The sequence below is a fragment of the Budorcas taxicolor genome, chromosome 1 (genome assembly GCF_023091745.1).
Source record: "Budorcas taxicolor isolate Tak-1 chromosome 1, Takin1.1, whole genome shotgun sequence".
Lineage (NCBI taxonomy): Eukaryota > Metazoa > Chordata > Mammalia > Artiodactyla > Bovidae > Budorcas > Budorcas taxicolor.
The window spans coordinates 151,718,321-151,741,908 of NC_068910.1; the positions used below are offsets into that span (position 1 = coordinate 151,718,321).

The 23,588-nt window shown below is 39.5% G+C and overlaps 1 protein-coding gene across 1 annotated transcript in view; it reads left to right on the plus strand.

Moving 5' to 3' along the window:
• The window catches only part of PEX5L (peroxisomal biogenesis factor 5 like), a 205,758-nt gene extending 190,665 nt beyond the window's left edge, over positions 1 to 15,093 (plus strand). Inside the window, exons 12-16 of the mRNA XM_052638244.1 lie at positions 172 to 242; positions 5,284 to 5,481; positions 5,845 to 6,010; positions 6,399 to 6,556; positions 14,889 to 15,093. Coding sequence (XP_052494204.1) covers positions 172 to 242; positions 5,284 to 5,481; positions 5,845 to 6,010; positions 6,399 to 6,556; positions 14,889 to 15,093 — 798 coding nt within the window. The remainder of the gene's footprint in view (positions 1 to 171; positions 243 to 5,283; positions 5,482 to 5,844; positions 6,011 to 6,398; positions 6,557 to 14,888) is intronic.
• The last annotated feature ends 8,495 nt before the right edge of the window (positions 15,094 to 23,588 follow it).

Consider the following 23,588-nt stretch of genomic DNA (forward strand, 5'->3'; position numbering starts at 1 on the left):
AAGAAATGCAGGTGATGTTGTAATGTTTCTCCCTTTACAAGACCCACATCCAAGTCAGGGTGCTCCGCAGAGAGGGCATTGTCACATGTAAACAAACGAGCTAAACCACATGATTGATTTTGCTTCCTCTTGCAACGTTGACATCAGTCATTGTTTTTTATTTTTTTGTAGGCGTGGCAATTCCTCGGGATAACCCAAGCAGAGAATGAAAATGAACAAGCAGCTATTGTCGCCCTCCAGAGGTAGATGAAACTAAGCACAAAAACACGGGCCAGGTGGTCACTTGTTAAAGGACTTCCAGCTGTTTCAGATTTGTCTTTTGACCCTTAAGTACACTGTACAGAATTTGACCAAGATCAGTGCTGAGACACCAGATGTTATTTACATTTAGCTCTGGAAAACAATGTATGAAGAAAAAATGTTGCTAAATCGCAGTGTTTTACCATCTACAAATCGACCTTCATTGGCACAAGAGTCTATGTCAAAAGCAGTCATAAAGTAGGTTCACTGAATCAATAGTTCTTTTTAGCTTTCTAGCCTTCTGCAGCATCTGAAAGTTTTCTTCAGGAAGAACATACTCAGAGTAATCTCAGCATAATGTTAACTCCAAGTGTCTACGAAGAATCTGCTGAGATAGTTTCATCATCCTGATCCCCTGACTAAAATTCTAGACTTCACTGGGTGGGGATAGCATCACACGATACTTGATTAGAGCCCCTGTTTAAACCATGGAAAAACAGCCCCTACCAAATAGACTTTCACTTTCCCTACTCTTTATAAATAAGTAAATACACACACACACACACACACACACACACACACACACACACACACACACACTTGTTATACATTATCAGTTCCTAAACAACTGATATAGGTACTGTGACGACTAGCTCAACTGGAATTCCATCACCTCCACTAGCTTTGTTCGTAGTGATGCTTCCTGTGGCCCACTTGACTTCACACTCTGAGATTTCTGGCTCTAGGTGAGTGATCACAGCCTCATGGTTATATGGGTCATTAAGATCTTTTTTGTATATTCTTCTGTGTATTCTTGCCCTATCTTCTGCTTCTGTTAGGTCCATACCATTTCTGTCCTTTATTGTATGCATCTTTGTATGAAACGTTCCGATGGTATCTCTCATTTTCTTGAAGAGATCTCTAGTCTTTCCCATTCTATTGCTTTCCTCTATTTCTTTGCATAGATCGCTGAGGAAGGCTTTTTTTTTAATATCTCCTTGCTGTTCTTTGGAACTCTGCATCAAAATTGGTATATCTGTCCTTTTTTCCTTTGCCTTTCACTTCTTTTCTTTTCATAGCTGTTTGTAAGGCCTCCTCTAACAACCATTTTGCCTTTTTGCATTTCTGTTTCTTAGGGATGGTCTTGATCCCTGACTCCTGTACGATTTCACGAACCTTGAATCTATTTGTCACTTCTACTGTATAATCATAAGGGATTTGATTTAGATCGTACCTGAATGGTTTTCCCTACTTTCTTCAATTTCAGTCTGAATTTGGGAATAAGGAGTTCATGATCTGAGCCACAGTCAGCTCCCAGACTTGTTTTTGCTGACTGTATAGAGCTTTTCCATCTTTGGATGCAAAGAATATGATCAATCAGATTTCAGTATTGACCATTTGGTGATGTCCAGGTATAGAGTCTTCTCTTGTGTTGTTGGAAGAGGGTGTTTGCTATGACCAGTGCATTCTCTTGGCAAAACTCTGTTAGCCTTTGCCCTGCTTCATTCTGTATTCCAAGGCCAAATTTGCCCATTACTTCAGGTATTTCTTGGCTTCCTACTTTTGCATTCCAGTCCCCTATAATGAAAAGGACATCTTTTTGGGGTGTTAGCACTAGAAGGTCTTGGAGGTCTTCATCAGTTCAGTTCACGCAGTCGGACTGCATGTCCGACTCTTTGCGACCCCATGAATCGCAGCACACCAGGCCTCCCTGTCCATCACCAACTCCCAGAGTTCACTCAGACTCACGTCCATCAAGTCCATGATGCCATCCAGCCATCTCATCCTGGGTTGTCCCTTTCTCCTCCTGCCCCAAATCCCTCCCAGCATCAGAGTCTTTTCCAATGAGTCAACTCTTCTCATGAGGTGTCCAAAGTACTGGAGCTTCAGCTTTAGTATCATTCCTTCCAAAGAAATCCCAGGGTTGATCTCCTTCAGAATGGACTGGTTGGATCTCCTTGCAGTCCAAGGGACCCTCAAGAGTCTTCTCCAACACCACAGTTCAAACGCATCAATTCTTCAGCGTTCAGCCTTCTTCACAGTCCAACTCTCACATCCATACATGACCACAGGAAAAACCATAGCCTTGACCAGACAGACCTTTGTTGGCAAAGTAATGTCTCTGCTTTTGAATATGCTATCTAGGTTGGTCATAACTTTTCTTCCAAGGAGTAAGCGTCTTTTAATTTCATGGCTGCAGTCACCATCTGCAACGGAGGTCTTCATAGAACCGTTCAATTTCAGCTTCTTCAGCATTATTGGTCAGGGCATAGACTTGGATTACTGTGATATTGAATGGTTTGCTTTATAAACAGATCATTCTGTCATTTTTGAGATTCGGACTCTTTTGTTGACTATGAGGACTACTCCATTTCGTCTAAGGGATTCTTGCCCACAGTAGTAGATATAATAGTCATCTGAGTTAAATTCACCCATTCCAGTCCATTTTAGTTTGCTGATTCCTAAAGTGTTAATGTTTACTCCTGCCATCTCCCATTTGACCACTTCCAATTTGCCTTGATTGATGGACCTAAGAGTCCAGGTTCCTATGCAGTATTGCTCTTTACAGCATTGGACTTTACTTCCATCACCAGTCAAATCTACAACTGGGTGTTTTTTCTGCTTTGATTCCATCTCTTCATTCTTTCTGGAGTTATTTCTCCACTGATCTCCAGTAGTATACTGGGCACCTACCGACCTGGGAGTTCATCTTTCAGTGTCCTATCTTTTTGCCTTTTCGTGCTGTTCATGGGGTTCTCAAGGCAAGAATACTGAAGTGGTTTGCTACTCCCTTCTCCAGTGGACCATGTTTTTTCAGAACTCTCCACCATGACCCATCTGTCTTGGGTGGCCCTTAGTTTCATGCAAAGTCAGGTGGGCCTTAGGAAGCATCACTATGAACAAAGCTAGTGGAGGTGATGGAATTCCAGTTTACCTATTTCAAATCCTAAAAGATGATGCTGTGAAAGTACTGCACTCAATATGCCAGCAAATTTGGAAAACTCAGCAGTGGCCACAGGACTGGAAAAGGTCAGTTTTCATTCCAATCCCAAAGAAAAGCAGTGCTAAAGAATGCTTAAACTACTGCACAGTTGCACTCATCTCACACGCTAGCAAAGTAATACTCAAAATTCTCCAAGCCTGGCTTCAACAGTATGTGAACCATGAACTTCCAGATGTTGAAGCTGGATTTAGAAAAGGCAGAGGAACCAGAGATCAAATTGCCAACATCCGTTGGATCATCAAAAAAACAAGAGAGTTCCAGAAAAATATCTAATTCTGCTTTATTGACTATGCCAAAACTTTTGACTGTGTGGATCACAACAAACTGTGGAAAATTCTGAAAGAGATGGGACTACCAGACCACCTGACCTGCCTCTTGAGAAATCTGTATGCAGGTCAGGAAGCAACAGTTAGAACTGGACATGGAACAACAGACTGGTTCCAAATGGGGAAAAGAGTACATCAAGGCTGTATATTATTATCACCCTGCTTATTTAACTTATATGCAGTTAAGTACATCATGAGAAATGCTGGACTGGATGAAGCACAAGCTAGAATTAAGACTGCGGGAGAAATATCAATAACCTCAGATATCCAGATGACACCACCTTTATGGCAGAAAGCAAAGAAGAACTAAAGAGACTCTTAATGAAAGTGAAAGAGGAGAGAGAAAAAGTTGGCTTAAAACTCAATATTCAGAAAACTAAGATCATGGCATCTGGTCCCATTATTTCATGGCAAATAGACAGTGGAAACAGTGTCAGACTTTATTTTTGGAGGGCTCCAAAATCACTGCAGATGGTGACTGCAGCCGTGAAATTAAAAGATGTTTGCTGCTTGGAAGAAAAGTTATGACCAACCTAGACAGCTTATTAAAAAGCAGAGACATTACTTTGCTAACAAAGGTCCATCTAGTCAAAGCTATGGTTTTTCCAGTAGTCACATATGGATGTGAGAGTTGTACTATAAAGAAATCTGAGCGCTGAAGAATTGATGCTTTTGAACGATGGTGTTGGAGAAGATTCTTGAGAATCCGTTGGACTGCAAGGAGATCCAACCAGTCCATCCTAAAGGAAATCAGTCCGAAATATCATTGGTAGGACTGATGCTGAAGCTGAAACTCCAATACCTTGGCCACCTGATGCAAAGAACTGACTCATTGAAAAAGACCCTGATGCTAGGAAGATTGATGGTGGGAGAAGGGGATGACAGAGGATGAGAGGGTTGGATGGCATCACTGACTCAATGGACATGAGTTTGAGTAAACTCCGGGAGTTGGTGATGGACAGGGAGGCCTGGCGTGCTGCAGTCCATGGGGTCATAAAGAGTGGGACACAACTGAGCAGCTGAACTGAACTGAGGGCTTGCTCATGAAAGTCTTTTCCACAGATTACCAGCATTGTCATCACCTGGGAGCCTGTTGGACCTGCACAGCCTCAGGCTGGCCCCCAGGCCTACTGTATCAGAATTTACATTTTACCAGATCCCCCGATGATTCTCCTGCACATCAAAGTTTGAAAAGCCCTTGCCAGAGGCTAGTGGGTTAGCATGAGGGGGATCCTCTGCCTCCTAAACCCATATTAGTAGTCTAGAAACCCTGGGAATTTCCTTCTCCTTTACAAAGCATTGTACAATCTTTTACATCTTAACATCCAAATTTAGTTCAAGTCAGTTTGCTTTTTGGATAAGATACATTTAATATATTGATAGCAGTTGTTTAGTTGCTAGGAGCAGCTTTAATGATATTCCCTACTTCCCATTAGATAAATTAATTACTACCAAATTATGTGAGGGGATTAGCCACATTTTAAACCATCTCATTAAAATCACCAAATCTAGCACTCATAAGACTGGAGTTGTGACTCTTAAAAATGGGCAGAAGTCCCAATTTTTATGTAGATAAGTATGGTTATTTTCCAGAGACTTAGAAATTTAGCGATGCTTTGTACCATTTTATCAATAAAGACCTTAATTTTTCTAAAGAACTTCAAACTCTGGCTCCAGAAAATTCTGAAATTGGCTTTTATTTTCTTCTTTCAGGTGTTTAGAATTGCAGCCCAACAACTTGAAAGCTCTGATGGCCTTGGCTGTGAGTTACACTAACACCGGCCATCAGCAAGATGCTTGCGAAGCTTTAAAGAACTGGATTAAGCAGAATCCAAAGTACAAATACCTTGTGAAGAGCAAGAAGGGATCTCCAGGCCTTACCCGGAGGATGTCTAAGTCTCCAGTTGATAGGTATCCTTCTTGTTAAATTACATCCATGTAGTCAGTCAGCTTCAGGGCAACTAACAAGCCTCAGGCCCTCCAACCACGCATTTCAGGATGGTGTGTAGGGTAGCATATTGCTGAAAAGCAGCACTGACTGAAAAGTTTGATCAGAGACCAGAACCAAACTTTGGACAAATGATCTACTTGTGGACACTCCTAGATGTTTATCTGAATACCATATATCAAAGCCAAATGCTTCGGGCATATAAATAACTTACAATAAATACCAGTGTGCCAGGTTTTATAAAGACTGAGAATTAGGTATGGGAAAAAGTAAATCATTTGTGTTCAGACTATTTGGCCAACAAATCTGATTTGTTTTCCTTGTAGCTCTGTTCTGGAAGGAGTGAAGGAATTATACCTGGAAGCTGCCCACCAAAATGGAGATGTGATTGACCCAGATCTGCAGACAGGCTTGGGGGTGCTATTCCACCTGAGTGGAGAATTTAATAGAGCAATAGACGCATTTAATGCTGCCTTAACTGTTCGACCAGAGGTAAGTGCATAGCAAGAAACCAAAAGATTCTCTGTTATAAGTAAGTTTCCACAAGTTACATTTTGTGCATTTCTGCCACACTTTATTTCCCTGAATCCAGTGGTTTAAAGTGATCAGTACTAATGATATGCTACTGTGGATGTTAATACTTAAGAGACCTAAAATAGAAACACAAATTGCCTGATAGCATCAAATGGTAGCTGTTCTTTAATGAATAAAAGTCATTTCAGAGGGTTGTGCATAAAGATTTTTGAGTAATTCACCAGTCATGGTCCTTGTCCATTAGCACTGATACATATTTAGCTATCATCCTTCAACCAGGACTATTGGAATACTGTGTCATTGTGGCTTGTACAAATTGTTAAGAGAGCTCAAATTTTTTCATCAGGACTATTCGTTATGGAACCGTCTTGGGGCAACCTTGGCAAATGGAGACCGCAGCGAGGAGGCTGTGGAGGCCTATACACGAGCACTGGAGATTCAGCCGGGCTTCATCCGGTCCAGATACAACCTGGGGATAAGCTGTATCAATCTGGGCGCCTACAGGTGAAGTATGGCAGCAGGCTAATGCTAAGAGTCACACTCAGGGCTGAGGTTAACTAATCTGAAAGGTTGTTTCTCAGTAAAAATACCTCCTTTTGTGAAGTAATCTCCTCCGGTTAAGGGTGAGTTTCAGATCTTCAGATCCTCAGGGCTCTTGAGACAGGAACTGTCCGCCTCCATGTTTCTTAGTCATTAGAGAACAGCAATTATTAGGGCATCTTGTAAAATGTAGATTCTTGGGCTCCTCTCCCAGAGATTGATCGATTTGGAGTTAGGTCAAGTCATCTGGGTTTTTAACACCCCCAAGAGCAACTCTTCGAGAAACGTAAGCAGTCCAACCCTTCATTTCCCAGGTAAGGAAAAAAAGGAACCCTTCATTTCCCAGGTAAGGAGGAAAATAACCATGGCTAGGAACGGAGGAATACAGAGAATGACTCAACAAGGTCTCAGGGCCAGTTTTTGGCAAAGCACAACCAAGAATCCAGACTTTCCAAACCTAATTTACAAGTAAAGTTAGTTTGAAAAAAAAAGGAAAACTTCAAAGGATGGGTTTAAAGTTTGGAATGTCTTGCTTCTTCTCTCGTGATTCCTTATTATCTTTCAGGTGTATATCCTCTATCTGTTCCCCCATCAACACGGAGCATAAATTACCTTTATTTCTTTTGAGTAATAAAAGTTCGGGTGGTTTTTATTTTCTGTTTTCTAAATCAACAGGTATTACTTTTCTTAAGTGAGGGAAAATAAAAATTAATGTTAGTGTTAAACAACATAAAAAATGTAAACCCTTTCTCATTCTCAGAGCCAGGCTTTTAGAATCTGACAAACTTGGGTTCACATCAGAGCTCTGCCATTTACTGGTTTTGTAACTCTGGGCACATAACCTTGAGCATCAATTTCTTCACTTGGATGAAAAAATAAAAGAGGTATTATCTATCTTGCAGGATTATTGTGCAGGTTAAATGTAATTGCCTAGCACAGAACTGATGTTCAGTACCTAGTAGGCATCATTAGTCTGAGCATTATCATTGCCATCATCATCATTATTATTACCATTTAGATAAGTCATGAGAGAGCCACATAACTGGATTGTACTCTTTTGACCTCTGAAGAATTGCCATCTCTGAACCGCATTAGAGCATTTTGCCACTGGCAAATACTGAAACTTTAGAAACGAGTTGCTGCATTTATACTCAGAGGATCTTAGAAAGAACATTAGTCACTAGATTGCACTCTGTCCTCTAAGGTGATCTTACTCAGGTCAAAACCAAGAATAGCTGAGTGATTCCTGAGCACCCAGTCTGTTTTATTCTGTGGACATTGTGAAGTGTGTCACAGCAAGGGCCCTCTTTACATCAGCCACACAAAGGGCCAGAGTCAAATTGCGCCACCTCCCTGCCCATCAGCCTGATGATGCATGTTCCATCTATTAGCTTCATTCCTGACTCCCATTTCCCTAACCTGATTTCTTATTTTTACTCCCTTTATTCACTTACTAGGTTGGTGGTATATATAGATTTTATAACACCTTAGGTCCTTCTTCTGGAACAAGAAGAGATGTAAATAAATGCGTATGTACACATAGATGTATTGAATTCACTGAAGGAAGCCTTTTTCAAAAAAAAAAAATTGAAGCATAGTTGATGTACAATGTTGTGTTAGTTTCTAGTACAGCAAAGTAATTCAGATATATATATGTATTCTTTTTCAGGTTCTTTTCCATTATAGTTTATTACAAGATATTGAATACAGTTCCCTATGCTATACAGTAAATCCTGTTGTTTGTCTATTTTATATATAGTAGTATGTATCTGTTAATCCTAAACTCCCAATTTATCTCTCCCTCACCTTTCCCATTTGGTAGCCGTAAATTTGCTTTCTATGTCTATGAGTCTGTTCCTGTTTGGTAAATAAGTTCATTTATATCATTTGTTAAGATTCTACAAATAAGTGATATTATATTATTTGTCTTTCTCTGGCTGACTCCACTCAGTATGACACTCTCTAGGCCCACCCATGTTGCTGCAAATGGCATTATTTCATTCTTTTAATGGCTGAGTACTATTCCACTTTATACATATATGCATACACCATATCCCCTTTATCCATTCATCTGCCAGTGGACATTTAGGTTGCTGCCATGTCTTGGCTATTTTAAATAGTGCTGCTGTGAACATTGAGGGAGGGGGGTGTCTTTCCAAATTAGTTTTCATCTTTTCCAGATATATGGCCAAGGGTGGGATTGCTGGATCACATGGTGACCCTATTTTCAGTTTTCTAGGGAACCTTCATGCTGTTTTCCATAGTGGACCACTTTACATTCCCACCAAGAGCGTAGGAGGATTCTCTTTTCTTCACACCCTCTCCAGACTGTATTATTTGTAGACTTTTTGATAGCCACTCTGATCAGTGTGATTATAGTTTTGATTTGTATTTCTCTAATGATTAGCAATGTTCAACATCTTTCCATATGACCGTTGGCCACCTATATGTCTTCTCTGGAGAAATATCTCTTTAGGTTTTCTGCCCATATTTTGATTGGGTTTTTTATATTGAGCTGTATGAGCTATTTGTATATTTTGGGAGTTAATCCCCTGTTGGCTGTATCATTTACAAACATTTCTCCCAGTCCATAGGTTATATTTTCATATTGTTGATGGTTCCTTTGCTGTGCAAAACCTTGTAAGTTTGATTAGGTCCTATTTGCTTATTTTCACTTTTATTTCTTTTGTGTTGAGAGACTGACCTAAGAAAACACTGGTACAATTTGTTTCGGAGGATGATTTGCCTATGTTCTCTTCTAGGAGTTTTATGGTGTCACGTATTGTATTTAAGTCCTTAAACACTTTGAGTTCATTTTTATCTGTGATGTGAGGGAATGTTCTAACTTCATTGATGTACATGCTAAGCTTTAGAAGAGCCTCCTTTACATGAATATTTTGCAAAGCTTCCAGATGAGTTTTAATTGTAACTGCTTACTGTAGAAAAAAAAATATGAGGGGTCAATGAAATACTTTCTTGGCATTCACAGTAGAGCAGCTATTTGCAGGAGGCCATGAAAATCCATAAGAGGTAGAAATGGACTCACTTTGCTGAGGTGTGAATTTTTCATCTCAAGCATAAAGTCTCCTGTAAAGAACAGGTCAATTTTAGGGTTTCCAGATAAAATGTAGAATGCCCTAAGCTAAGTTTGAATCTCAGATAAACATAAGTATGTTTTTAGAGAAGTATTTCCCAAATATTGTATGTTACATACTTAATAATGAAAATTATTATCTGAAATTCAGATTTAATTGTGCATCCTGTATTCTTGTTTGCTAAATCAGTCCATTTTGGTCGGTTCAGTTCTGATGCTCAGTTGTGTCCGACTCTTTGTGACCCCATGGACTGCAGCACTCTGTCCTTCACTATCCCCCAGAGCTTACTCAAACTTATGTCCATCGAGTCAGTGATTCCATCCAACCATCTCATCCTCTGTCATCCCCTTCTCGTCCCACCTTCAGTCTTTCCCAGCATCAGGGTCTTTTCCAGTGAATCACTTCTTCACATCAGGTGGCCAAAGTATTGGAGCTTCAGCTTCAGTTCAATTCAGTCACTCAGTCATGTCCAACTCTTTGTGACCCCATGAATTGCAGCATGCCAGGCCTTCCTGTGGAGAAGGAAATGGCAACCCACTCCAGTGTTCTTGCCTGGAGAATCCCAGGGACGGGGAGCCTGGTGGGCTGCCATCTAGGGGGTCACTCAGAGTTGGACACGACTGAAGTGACTTAGCAGCAGCAGCAGCAGGCCTCCCTGTCCATCACCAACTCCCGGAGTCCACCCAACCCATGTCCATCAAGTCAGTGATACCATCCAACCATCTCATCCTCTGTCATCCCCTTCTTCTCCTGCCCTCAATCTTTCCCAGCATTGGGATCTTTTCAAATGAGTCAGCTCTTCGCATCACATGGCCAAAGTATTGGAGTTTCAGCTTCAACATCAGTCCTACCAATGAACACCCAGGACTGATCTCCTTTAGGATGGACTGGTTGGATCTCCTTGCAGTCCAAGGGACTCTCAAGAGTCTTCTCCAACACCCCAGTTCAAAAGCATCAATTGTTCAGCACTCAGCTTTCTTTATAGTCCAACTCTCACATCCATATATGAACACTGGAAAAACCATAGCCTTGACTAGATGGACCTTTGTTGACAAAGTAATGTCTCTGCTTTTTAATATGCTATCTAGGTTGGTCATAACTTTCCTTCCAAGGAGTAAGCGTCTTTTAATTTCATGGCTGCAGTCACCATCTGCAGTGATTTTGGAGCCCCAAAAAATAAAATCTGACACTGTCTCCACTGTTTCCCCATCTATTTGCCATGAAGTGATGGGACCAGATGCCATGATCTTAGTTTTCTGAATGTTGAGCTTTAAGCCAACTTTTCACTCTCCTCTTTCACTTTCATCACAAGGCTCTTTAGTTCTTCTTCACTTTCTGCCATAAGGGTGCTGTCATCTGCATATCTGAAGTTATTGATATTTCTCCTGGAAATCTTGACTCCGGCTTGTGCTTCCTCCAGCCCAGCATTTCTCATGATGTTCTCTGCATGTAAGTTAAATAAGCAGGGTGACAATATACAGCCTTGACGTACTCCTCTTCCTATTTGGAACCAGTCTGTTGTTCCATGTCCACTTCTAACTGTTGCTTCCTGACCTGCATACAGGTTTCTCAAGAGGTAGGTCAGGTGGTCCGGTATTCCCATCTCTTTCAGAATTTTCCACAATTTATTGTGATCCACACAGTCAAAGGCTTTGGCATAGTCAATAAAACAGAAATAGATATTTTTCTGAAACTCTCTTGCTTTTTCAATGATCCAGCGGATGTTGGCAATTTGATCTCTGGTTCCTCTGCCTTTTCTAAAACCAGCTTGAACATATGGAAGTTCGTGGTTCACGTATTGCTGAAGCCTGGCTTGTAGAATTTTGAGTATTACTTTACTAGCATGTGAGATGAGTGCAATTGTGCAGTAGTTTGAGCATTCTTTGGTATTACCTTTCTTTCCTTCCAAGAATATTCAGGACTGATTTCCTTTAGGATGGACTGGTTGGATCTCCTTGCAGTCCAAGAGACTTCAAGAGTCTTCTCCAACACCACAGTTCAAAAGCATCAATTCTTTGGCACTGAGCTTTCTTTATGGTCCAACTCTCACATCCGTACATGACTACTGGAAAAACCATAACGTTGACTAGACGGGCCTTTGTTGGGCAAAGTAAGGTCTTTGCTTTTTAATATTCTGTCTGGAAGTTCATGGTTCACATACTGTTGAAGCCTGGCTTGGAGATTTTTGAGCACTACTTTGCTAGCGTGTGAGATGAGTGCAGTTGTGCGGTAGTTTGAACATTCTTTCAAACAGCAAAGTGTTTTGACTATACTTTGAGGGTCTTTTTAGGATATGGGAAGTCTTGTGAAATAATAAACATCTTTCATTTTTCCTGAGAAAAAAAGACCATAAGCTTAAGTGCATTCTAAAAACAAGTTTCACTTGCTGTATAGTTAGGTCTCCTTAAGAAGTAACAACCCTCAATAGAGATGTGGCCCAGAAAAAAGCCACGAGTGGGTGCCTATTTGTCCATATCCCTGGTATTGGAACCTAACATCTCCCTCAAGAATGCAGGTGTCTGTGTACGGCCCTGTACCCTGTGCTGTTTCTCATCTCATATGTTTTATAAAGAGTCAAAGGCAAGCACTCTCCTCATACTGTATACAGTTGAAATAACGAGTGGAAATTGTTGGTATGAAACTGAGGCGGAGCTTAAAATGCTCCTCTTTTGTCAGTAGGAGCTTCAAAGTAGAACTTAGACCAAAAAATCTTAACCTTTTCAAAAGTGAGGGCTGGATTGTTTAGTCACTAAATCGTGTCCAACTCTTTGCGAACCCCTGGACCTTAGCCTGCCAGACCCCTCTGTCCATGGGATTCTCCAGGCAAGACTACTGGAGCGGGTTGCCATATCCTTCCCAAGGGGATCTTCCTGACCCAGGGATTGAATCCACATCTCCTGTCCTGCAGGCAGATTCTTTACCACTGAGCCACCTGGGAAGGAGCCATTCTAAAGTGAGGTCCCCATTTCAATTGAAAACATAAATTGCATCCCCTTTGATAGTAATGTTTTTATTAGTATAATGAGGGAAACCTACTATAAAGTGAAGAATGCTTTTAAATGAATGTGCTTTTACTTAATCATGACATAACGTTTAAAACAATTTTAACTTATACATACATATGTGTGTGTAACATTTGGAACTGTTCATACTTGTACGTGTACAATCTTCTGAGTTCCCCAAATGCCTCTGAGTTCTTAAGCTGGGGAACAGGCTTCGACTGTCTTCGTGAGAAAAACCTAGAGTTGCTTGACAAGGCCAGCAGGCTAAGGCTAGACTCTTCTAGGCTGTTACCCATGGAGGGAGACCTCAGAGACCACTGCCACACACTGGGCTGGGAGCAGCCTGTGCAGGAGGGCATTCTAGCATCTTTCTTCCCCAGAGTTCTTACAGGCCTAGGATGATGAGAGTAAATGGAGTCATCATCTGAGCTGTGCCGAGGAAGCCAGAAAGTGCCTCCAAAGTAAACTTTCCTTGTGCATTTGTTAAAAATCTTCCTCTCTTGCTTGGTCACAAGAAATCCAGAAGAGGGGTAATGAGAAAACACCCACTCCCTTCCATTACCCAAATTGCTACATCAGTGCCCTTTACTTCTGGACAGATCTAACGTGTGTGCATTTACTCACTCAGTTGTGTCTGACTTTTTGCGACCCCCTGGACCATAGCCTCCATAGCCCCCAGGCTCCTCTGTCCAAGGGGATTCTCCAGACAAAAATACTGGAGTGCATGGCCATCCCCTCCTCCAGGGGATCTTCCCAACCCAGGAATTGAACCCAGGTCTCCCATATTGCAGGTGGATTCTTTACCATCTGAACCAAGCAGTGTTGATGAGCAAATGCCTGAATCATGTGCACTGGAATCAGAAATCCAGCCCTGCTGTCCTTATGGTTTCTTAGGATGCTTAACAGTGACTACCTTGTAGGACTAAATGAGATCAAATGTGTGAAAAGCTTTTAAGAAGAGTAAAGAAGAAACAAGTTAAAGAGGCGTCATTCTTGGCAAAGACAAGTTTTTCAGATATGTAATACATGTTCCAGGTGACGGGGAACTGAAGAGGGCAGTTCCAGGAAGTACACCGGGCACGCAAGCAACAGAAGCAGGGTCGTGGACCACAGGAGCTAGGCCTTTGGATAGCATCCGACTAGGCGGGTCACAGACTTTTGTTCTTGGGACCCCTTTACACTTTTAACAATTATTGAGAATCTGAAGGGGCTTTAGTTTATGTGGGTTATACCTATCAATAGTTACCATATTAGAAATTGAGAAAAGTTGAAGAGATTCATTTAAAAATTATAAACCAATTATATGTTTATATAAATTATATATTTTACCAAAAATATTTCCCCCAGACAAGCTGTTTACTGAAAAGAGTGGCATTCTTTTACCATTTTTGCAAATTTCTTTAATATCTTCCTTATAGAAGACATTCTTACCTCTGCTTCTGCATTCAGTCTATTGGGGTATCACACATCATAAAAGTCACTGGAAAACTCCATTGTATATTCATGAGGAAATGAGAATGAAGCTGTAAAATGACATCTCAGTATTATTATAAAAATAATTTTGACCTCACTGATCCCCAGAGTTCCCCAGAGCACACATGGAGAGCTATTGACTAACTTTTAATGATAGAGCTTTCACATAAATGATTCAGTTACACCTCACAACAAGGTTCTTAAATGACTTTTATTCAGTTGGGAAAACTGAGACTTAGGGAAGAAATTTGCCTAAGGCTAAATAACCAGCTGCTTTAAAACTCAAACTCAACTGAACCCTAGCTGCCTCCTATTTTGAGAAAAGTTAAACTAATGAGAAAAGCTAAACTATGTAGTTTCAGAGTAAGGTCAGATGCCTCCTCTGTTTATAGAGATCATATCTGCAAAGGTATTAAGTCATCAGGTCATTCCTGGAGCAAGGGGAAAATCAAATGCATTAATGAGTTAGCAATGGTTCTAACTGTCTCATGTCACATACCTAAAACAAAGTTTACTTTTCTTCTTTCTGATTTCACTATGTTTAATAATGACTTAACAAAGGAATAGTGAGAGAATCAGAAAGCTGTTCACCTCATGATCCAAAACATCAAAGAGGTGGTTTTGGACGTTAGACCAAGATGATAATTCATTTTTATCTTACTTCTAAGTTGGCTAACTCTGAAATCTGTCGAATTTTTAAATGTCTGTTTTTTTTTACCCTCTTAGAGAAGCAGTCAGCAATTTTCTCACTGCCCTCAGTTTGCAAAGAAAGAGCAGGAATCAGCAGCAAGTCCCTCATCCTGCAATCTCTGGGAATATCTGGGCTGCCCTTAGAATTGCCCTTTCTCTGATGGACCAGCCGGAACTCTTCCAGGCGGCTAATCTCGGTGACCTGGATGTCCTCCTAAGAGCTTTCAACTTGGATCCTTAAAGGGGGGAAAAAATATCCTTCACCTATGTAGTTGTACTGAGAAATGCAAAACTATTTTATTATGAATTCCAAAAAGGGTAAAAACGGATGTTCCAAAGGCGATGGTTATATAACCCAAGGGAATTCCCACAGACAATGCCCAGTCTCTGTTCAAATACAAAAAGCACAAAACGTTGCATAGAGTCAAGTTTGGGCTCGAAAGAATGGAGAGACACAAGACAAAACCAAGATAAAGTGACCATGTTTGAATACGTTTCACAAGCCGTGAGCACACTGCAAGTATGTTCCTTGGGGTTTTTCCAAGTGTCCACTTGCAGCTGATGACACATCTAAGGAACTTGCTCATGGGGCACCTGGAGAAAGCAGTGCCTTGGATCAGGAAATTCTGTTTCTGAACTGTCCTTGAAATTCCTCCCTTTTACCAGGTTGAATATAGTTTGGGCCAAGGTGCATGCACATATATTAACTCTTGACTGAAAAGAGGCATTGCTTAAACACGTTCCAATTTTAACTTTTACTGTAGCCCTTTGATTTCAGAGAGGGAGCTTTGCCGGCAAAAGCAGTTTTTGCACTAGAAATTTTTGCTCTTCCCAATCAAAACTTTTCTGGGATTGTATATATGCACTTTACTATCTTATTTATGCCTTGCTGGAGTTTTGTTTTGTTGCTCCAATTTTTAACTTGGGGGTGAAAGATTTGCAAACTCAGTCTTGTTAGATCAACGGACCAAATAAAAATTCCTGAAAATAGTTTTTCATAGCGTAGGGTTTTGAAGGAGTGTTTTTTCTTAAAGCAGATAAGACATAGGTGTAAATATGTCAAACAAAGATCTTATTCACATGCTTTTCTGGGACTCTGTATGAACTTAAGCAAAAGATAGCATTCACAAATTCTCTACAGAAAGTTTGATGATGATGTGATTTCTATTGAGTTAACATTAACTTGCTTAAATGTCATATTTTCCTTGCTTTCTAACTGCCATTCACAGTTAATGTTCCTTTTAAACTGTTAATATTTTAAATAGTATTTCTTAAGTGATAAATACATCTTTCCCTTAAAATTATGTGTATTCTTAGTTCTATAATCATCTGCCCTGCTCACCCTTTTTGCATTCTAAATGATAGAAGATCATTGTCTTCGAGCTGAACCTCACTGAACGTCAGTGGTTTAATATGAAAGATGCATGTGTGGCTTTCACTTTGAACATGTATCAAGCATCAGGAATTTTCTGCTGGCAGTAGTGTTTTATGTAATTGGTTATAGTCCACTCAGTTCTTCAGAGTGTTTTGTGCCTATTGGGAGTTTGGTGATTATTTGGAAAGACGTCATTTTTTAAAGATTTAGAAAAATTGTTTGCAAAATGCTAACCAAAGTATAAATTAGCTGATGTCCAATTTGAGTAATTCGTCCTGGTTAAGTGGTCCTTTTCATCTTCACTGTGTCTCCTTCCTCTAGAATCTTCCCCAAAGCAATCCAAGCCCATCTTTTTTCCTCATGTTCTTTGGTTACTAACAGCTGGATACATTCATGATTATAGTTACCACCAAAAAAAAAACAGCATTTGGTTCAAGAATTTAATTGACTGGGGAGTTAGCTTCTACTGGAAGATGAGAAAGGAAATGTATACACATGCTAAGATATCGAACTCTTGAGGTACAGATAGAAATGCTCTCTTCTGTTATGTCAGAAGGCGTCCCAAGGACACATGAAACCATAAGCACTTGAGGCTTCCACATATCATAACCTATCCTAGTTTATAAAGACAGAGTTGAGGGCCTATGGCGGTGCCAGACTTTTATCTTCATGTCAAAGCCTACCTGAGCTAGGTGATGCCTCCATCTGGCCAGCAAGAGACAGAGGCACTGGGGCATTCACTGTTGGGCAGCAGTCCCAACCCAGGGTTGGCCTCCTTCCCTGCAGTCTGAGAAGCAAAGCAGAGCTCAGTAATACTTTCTAAAGAATACCTGGTATTCTGTAGAGTTTTAGAATCCTAGAAACTCGGTCTGGAATGGACTCTTGGTGCCAAACTCCAGTCCATGACACATGCCTGCTTGAGTATCCCTGATGGAATAGCATCCATTCTGTGCATGCTTATCCTCTCAATCCCTGTGCATCACTGGTCAGCTGACTTGCTTCCATCATAGACCATTAGGACAAACTTTACAGGTGTTCCATTTATGAAGTCATTCTATACTTTCAATAGTCAACTGAACTTGCAGTAAAGATAGGCTGTTTTCTTAGCCTTGCTGGCACTACCTGCATGAAATCGGTAACAAAGCCTGAAAACAGGGTAAATGTGGGATGTTTTGATTTTTGATTGTTCTGTGTGGTGGCAGATTTTGCAGCCCAAGTTTTATTTTGCTTTTGGAATACAAAGTAACTTCAAAGAGTTGTGTTAGAGGACACAAAGGTTTTCAGTATTTTTAATTGACATAATTGATTTACAATGTTGTTAGTTTCTGCTATACAGCAAAGTGATTGTTATACATGTGTATAAGTTCTTTTTATATTCTTTGCCATTATGGTTTATCACAGGTTATTAAATATATTTCCCTATGCTATACAGTAGGACCTTGTTGTTTATGCATTCTATATATAATATTTTGCATCTGCTAACCTCCAACTCCTAACTCATCCCTCCCCCACCCCTCTCACCCCTTGGCAACCACAAATCTGACCTCCCTATGTAAGTGTGTTTCTGTTATGTAGATATGTTCATTTGTGTTAGATTTCCTTTCAACTTTTTATAAAACTATTTGTTGTATATTGGAGTATAGTTGATTACCAGTGTTACAGTTTCAGGTGTATAGCAGAGTGATTCAGTTAAACAGAGACATGTATCCTTTTTCAAATTCTTTTCCCATTTAGGTTGTTAAATATTGAGCAGAGTTCCCTGTGTTATACAGTGGGTCCCTATGGGTTATCCATGGTAAATACAGCAGTGTGTACATCAATCCCAAACTCCCAAACTATTCCATCCCCCCACCTTGTGTCATATTTTAGATTCCACATATGATAGATATATTTCTCATTTTTACTTATTTCACTTCATCTCTGTATCCATGTATGTTGCTGCAAATGGCATTATTTCATTCTTTTTTATTGTTTCATAGTATTCCACTGTATATATGCACATCTTTTTAAAAAAATTTTATTGGAGTATAGTTGCTTTACAATGTTGTTTCTACTGTACAGCAAGGTGAATCCGCTATATATATATACATATATCCCCTCTTTTTTCAATTTCCTTCCCACTTAGGTCACCACAGAGCATTTAGTAGAGTTCCCTGTGCTACACAGTAGGTTCTCATTAGTTATCTGTTCTATACATAGTATCAATAGTTGCATATATGTCAGTTCCAATCTCCCAATTCATCCCACCCCCACTTTCCCCTTTGGTATCCATACACTTGTTCTCTGCATCTGTGTCTCTGCCTCTGTTTCTGTTTTGTAAATAAGATTGTCTATACCAATTTTTTTAGATCCCACATATATACATTAATATATGACACTTGTTTTTCTCTTACTTCACTCTCTAAGTCCATCTAGGTCTCTACAAATGATCCAATTCCATTCTTTTTCATGGCTAAGTAATATTCCACTGTGTGTGTGTGTGTGTGTGTGTGTGTGTGTGTGTGTGTCTGTGTGTGTGTGTCTGTGTGTGTGTGTCTGTGTGTGTACACCACCTCTTCTTTATTCATTCCTCTGTTGATGGACATTTAAGTTGTTTCCATGTCTTGGCTATTGTAAATAGTGCTGCTGTGAACATAGGGGTGCATGTATCTTTCTGAATTATAGTTTTTCCCAGATATATGCCCAGAAGTGCTGGATTGCTGGATCATATGGTAACTATTTTTAGTGTTTTGAGAAACTTGGGTACCATTATCCATAGTTACTGTACCAACTTACATTCCCGCCAACAGTGTAGTAGAGTTCCCTTTTCTCCACACCTTCTCCAGCATTTGTTATTTGTAGATTTCTTAAATGATGGCCATTCTAACCTGTGTGAAGTTGTACTCATTATAGTTTTGAATTTAACTAATGATTAGCAATGTTGAGCATCTTTTCATGTGCCTGTTGGTCATTTGGGTGTAATCTTTGAAGAAACATCTATTTAGATTTTCTGCTCATTTTCCATCTGGGTTGTTTTTTAATTGTTGAGTTGTATGAGCTGTTTCTATGTCTTAGAAATTAAACCCATGTTGGTCACATCACTTGCAAATATTTTCTCTCAGCCGGTAGGTTTTTTGTATTTGTTTGTGGTTTCCTTTGCTATGCAAAAGCTTATAAGTTTGATTAGGACCCATTTGTTTATTTTTGCTTTTATTTCTACTGCCATGGGAGAATGACATAAGAAAGTATTGCTATAATTTATGTTAGAGAATGTTTTACCTATGTTCTCTTCCAGGAGTTTTATGTTGTCATGTCTTACTTATATTTAAGCCATTTTGAGTTTATTTGTGCATGGTGAGAGGATGTGTTCTGATTTCACTGATGTTTACATGCAGCAGTCCAGCTTTCCCAACAATACGTGGAGTCTTTTTTCTGTTTTACATTCTTGCCTCCTTTGTTGAAGATTAATTAACTGTAGGTGTGTGGGTTTATTTCTGGGCTCTCTGTTCTGTTCCATTGATCCCTATGTCTGCTTTTGTTCTAGTACCATGATGTTTTGATTACTCTGGCTTTGTAGTATCATCTGAAGTCTGGGATGGTTATGCCTCCTGGTTTTGTTCTTTTTCCTGAGTATGCTTTGGCAACTCTGAGTGAGTCTTTCATGGCTCCATATAAATCTTAGGATTATTTGTTCTAGTTCTATGAATAATGTCATGGGTAATTTGATAGGGAATTTAATTTAAATCAAATTAAATTTGTAGATGGCTTTGGGTAGTATGGCCATTTTAACAATATTGATTCTTCTAATCCAAGAGCATAGAATATCTTCCTTCAGTGATACTTCTTAAAAATTTTATTGAAGTATATAGTTGATTTACAATGCTGAGTTAGTTTCAAGTGTACAGCATAGTGATTCAGTTATATATATTGTTGTTCATTTGCTAAGTCATGTCTGACTCTTTGTGACCCCATGGGATGTAGCCTGCCAGACTCCTCTGTCTGTGGAATTTCCCAGACAAGAATACTGAAGTGGTTTGCCTATACACACACACACACACACACACACGTATGTATATACCAATTTCACTATATATATAATACACACTCATTCTTTTCCAGATTCTTTTCCCATATAACATTACAAAATATTGAGTAGAGTTCCCTGTACAATCCAGTTGGTCCTTGTTGGTTATTTTACATTGTGTGTTTTAATTACAAGCTCCTAATTTGTCCTTCCTGACATGTTTCCCTCTTTGGTAACCATAAATTTATTTTCAAAATATGTGAGTCTGTTTTATAAACACGTTTGTTTATATGATGATACTTTTTAACAAAATTAAGTAAAAACAGTTGCTGGAAAGCAAGTGAAAGTTTATAGAAATCAGCACACCAAAAATTTAAGTAGCAACATTTCAGATCAGTGTTTATTATATACACCTATTTCTTAACTGTTGACACATTTAAAGCAGAACTGATTTTTGCATCTTATCTTCATGATGTAAAATTGTCACTCAAATTTCTCTTTCCATCTGAAAGGATACGTGTTTTGGGTTACCTTCTGGGGTACTCTAGGAAGGCTTTGAGTATATTTTGGGGGGTTATTGAGTAATAAATAGCCTAAGATCTCTTAGAATGATAATATTTTACTAGAATGACCACTCCATTTCATAAATGTGGCTTTCAAGAACCAGTTTCACTAGTAAATAGGATGAAAATGGAGAGATGGCCAGTGATCACTGCTGAAGTTTCAAAATGTTATAACTGTGCCTGCTGGGCTATTTCCATGTGCTCCTGTACCTTCCCAGGGAGGCAGAGGAGGAGTAGAGAAAAGGAGAGATAAGGGGCCTATCCCACTGAGCCATCATTCCCTTTGCTTTCTCCCACTCAGTCCCCATGACTCCTTGAAAGAAAGGCAGATCTTATCCACTAGGAAATGTTTAGGAGAAAACTGAGGTGTGCTTTCTCAGCTAATCTGTGTTCCAACTAGAATGGCAAATTTGTGACAGTTAACTGGGTTGGAATGTCCAGGACCCACTCACTTTCAATTTTATGCTGCTTTCCTCTTTCTTTAACATAATAGTTCTGTCTCTGTTATTAAAGAGAACTACTTAATTCTCTTTTATGAGAACTATTATGTTAAATCTTAGGTCTGTGTCTAGTCATTAATATAAGTCTTTCTAGTATATTTGTGCTATACAAGCAAGACTTGAATACAACTGTAGTTAGTCCTACTTATTAACAGGAGCTCCAAAACTCTGTACCATAAGCTTTGTCTGTGAGTGCCTCAGAAACAGAAAAAGCAAAATGATCATTTTGTGTCCCTCATTTGTCCCTGAATCAGTTGCACAAAACTGGACTGTATGTTGTTGTTGCTATGGGGGTGGTTTTTACTGCTCGAAATGCTTCTAGAAGCATTCTAGTAACAGGGTGTTTTGAAGGCTTCGTTTGTGTGCCATCTTCTTGAGGCCTCCTGTTTTAGGAATTATTACACATGCACACGCATGATTTCAACTTTGTAAAAATAATTTCAAATGCATTCCCTCGCCAGATTTTACTGCACAATTTCCTTATTTCAGTATTTATAGAACTGGCTGAAAATAAACTGTTTGAACTAAGTAGATAGATCTATATATTTTCTAAGAGTGTTTGTAGCTATCTGAACTCTGGCATAAGGTTTGTAAAAAGGCAGTTTTTAAAAAGTAAAACATATAACCTCAGGTACCAAGATAACGCATGCATTAGTACTTGCAAAGTCTGCCTACTCGAATATTAACCAAAGCATGCAAGATAACTTTACTGAATGTAAATTTTCCCTGTGCATGATTAAGTCTCATAGGTTAGCTTATTTTTCCTTGCTTCTGAACAAGGGAGCATTTTCATGAACTTTGTGTCCCACCAGTTTTTCTACCTTTAGTATCCTATCCTTGAGGTGGTTCTCATGCTATTACACCAAACTTTAGAGATTCACACAGCTGGTTTATGCAGTGCAGTGTTGCAGCCAGCGCCAAACTAATCCTGTAAGGAAACCAGATATTTAGACATCCAGTTTTTAAAAAGCAGTTGAGGCACAACAGACCCAAAACAAAATCCACATGTTTGAATGCTACTAAACAAAAGCATATTGATTGCCTCAGCACAGTTTTGAGTTAAGAGTGCATTTCAAGTTTTTTCTAAGTTAGAAATGCTGACATTCTTAATAAGGTGGAGAGGTCAGGGTAATGTCAGGCTCATGAAAAACCACCATAAGGCAAAGTGGATACAGGGTCTTAATTTCCACAAATGCCACATAGTGAGTGGGGCGTGTATCACACCACTGTCCTCAACACAGCCCTGTTCGTATGGTAAGTGAGCTACTTGGGGCCACATCCCTTAAGAAACTGGACATAGTCAATCTGTAAACACACTGACATTCAAGGTTGATGAGGTGACCTCATAGTCACTCAGAACCAACTCTAAAGTCTTCTCACTGACTTTTTGTGATGCCTGCTTTAAGGAAAAATGAGGACAAGGAGACCAGAAGTGGAGGGGGCAAAGCTCCGTCGGCCAGTAGCGGCATCCTACGTTAGTGCCAGCTTGGTCACCATTCATATCCCCGTACATCCCCACACACATGCAGGCGAGCTCCAAGACCACTGTGTGGAAGCGTTCAACAGTTAGGAGAAGGAAAAAAACCCAGAAAACTAGTGTGTGACTTCACAAACTCTCCTCATGTGGTACTTTGCCTCGAATAAAGTTTCCACTACCTGCACCCTCTGCAGAAATACCAAAATAGCACACTCTGGAAATAAGTCCCCTGATTTCAGAACTGTTTTCTTAGGAGCGCTCTCCAATAAAGAACTCTTGTTATAGAGCGTCACAGCAAAACCTGACAGGCTTATTGGAACACTTTCAGAAACCTGCACTCAAAATAATAAGACGGAAAATAAAGAATGAGGCAGTTCTTTACTTACCATAAAATGTGGGTTTTTCTTTCTTAGAGAAGGAAATAGAAGGAGTATACACATTCACTGGGGTAGTTTGGCCTTTTCACTGAGATATATAAAAATACCAAGGGAACTGTGCTACATGAGAAAGATGTTCATGATTCAACGTGTTACCAGTAGATAAAAGAAACAGTGCAAACCTAAATTTTACTAATTTATTTTCAATTCCCCCCACATCATCTAACCCAAACCCTCTTCAATTTTCATTGCCCAACTTTGTTTACATTTGTTGAAAATAAACCTGATTAATTTAGTAAACTTTTTACAAACTATAACAAGCATTTATTAACTATTTAGAAAAGATGTTTCTATATATTTTGTATATCTATGAATAATGCATATCTAATCTAAAATACTGTTTGAGACAAATTCTTCCGTGATGCTTCCTTATCATGCTCA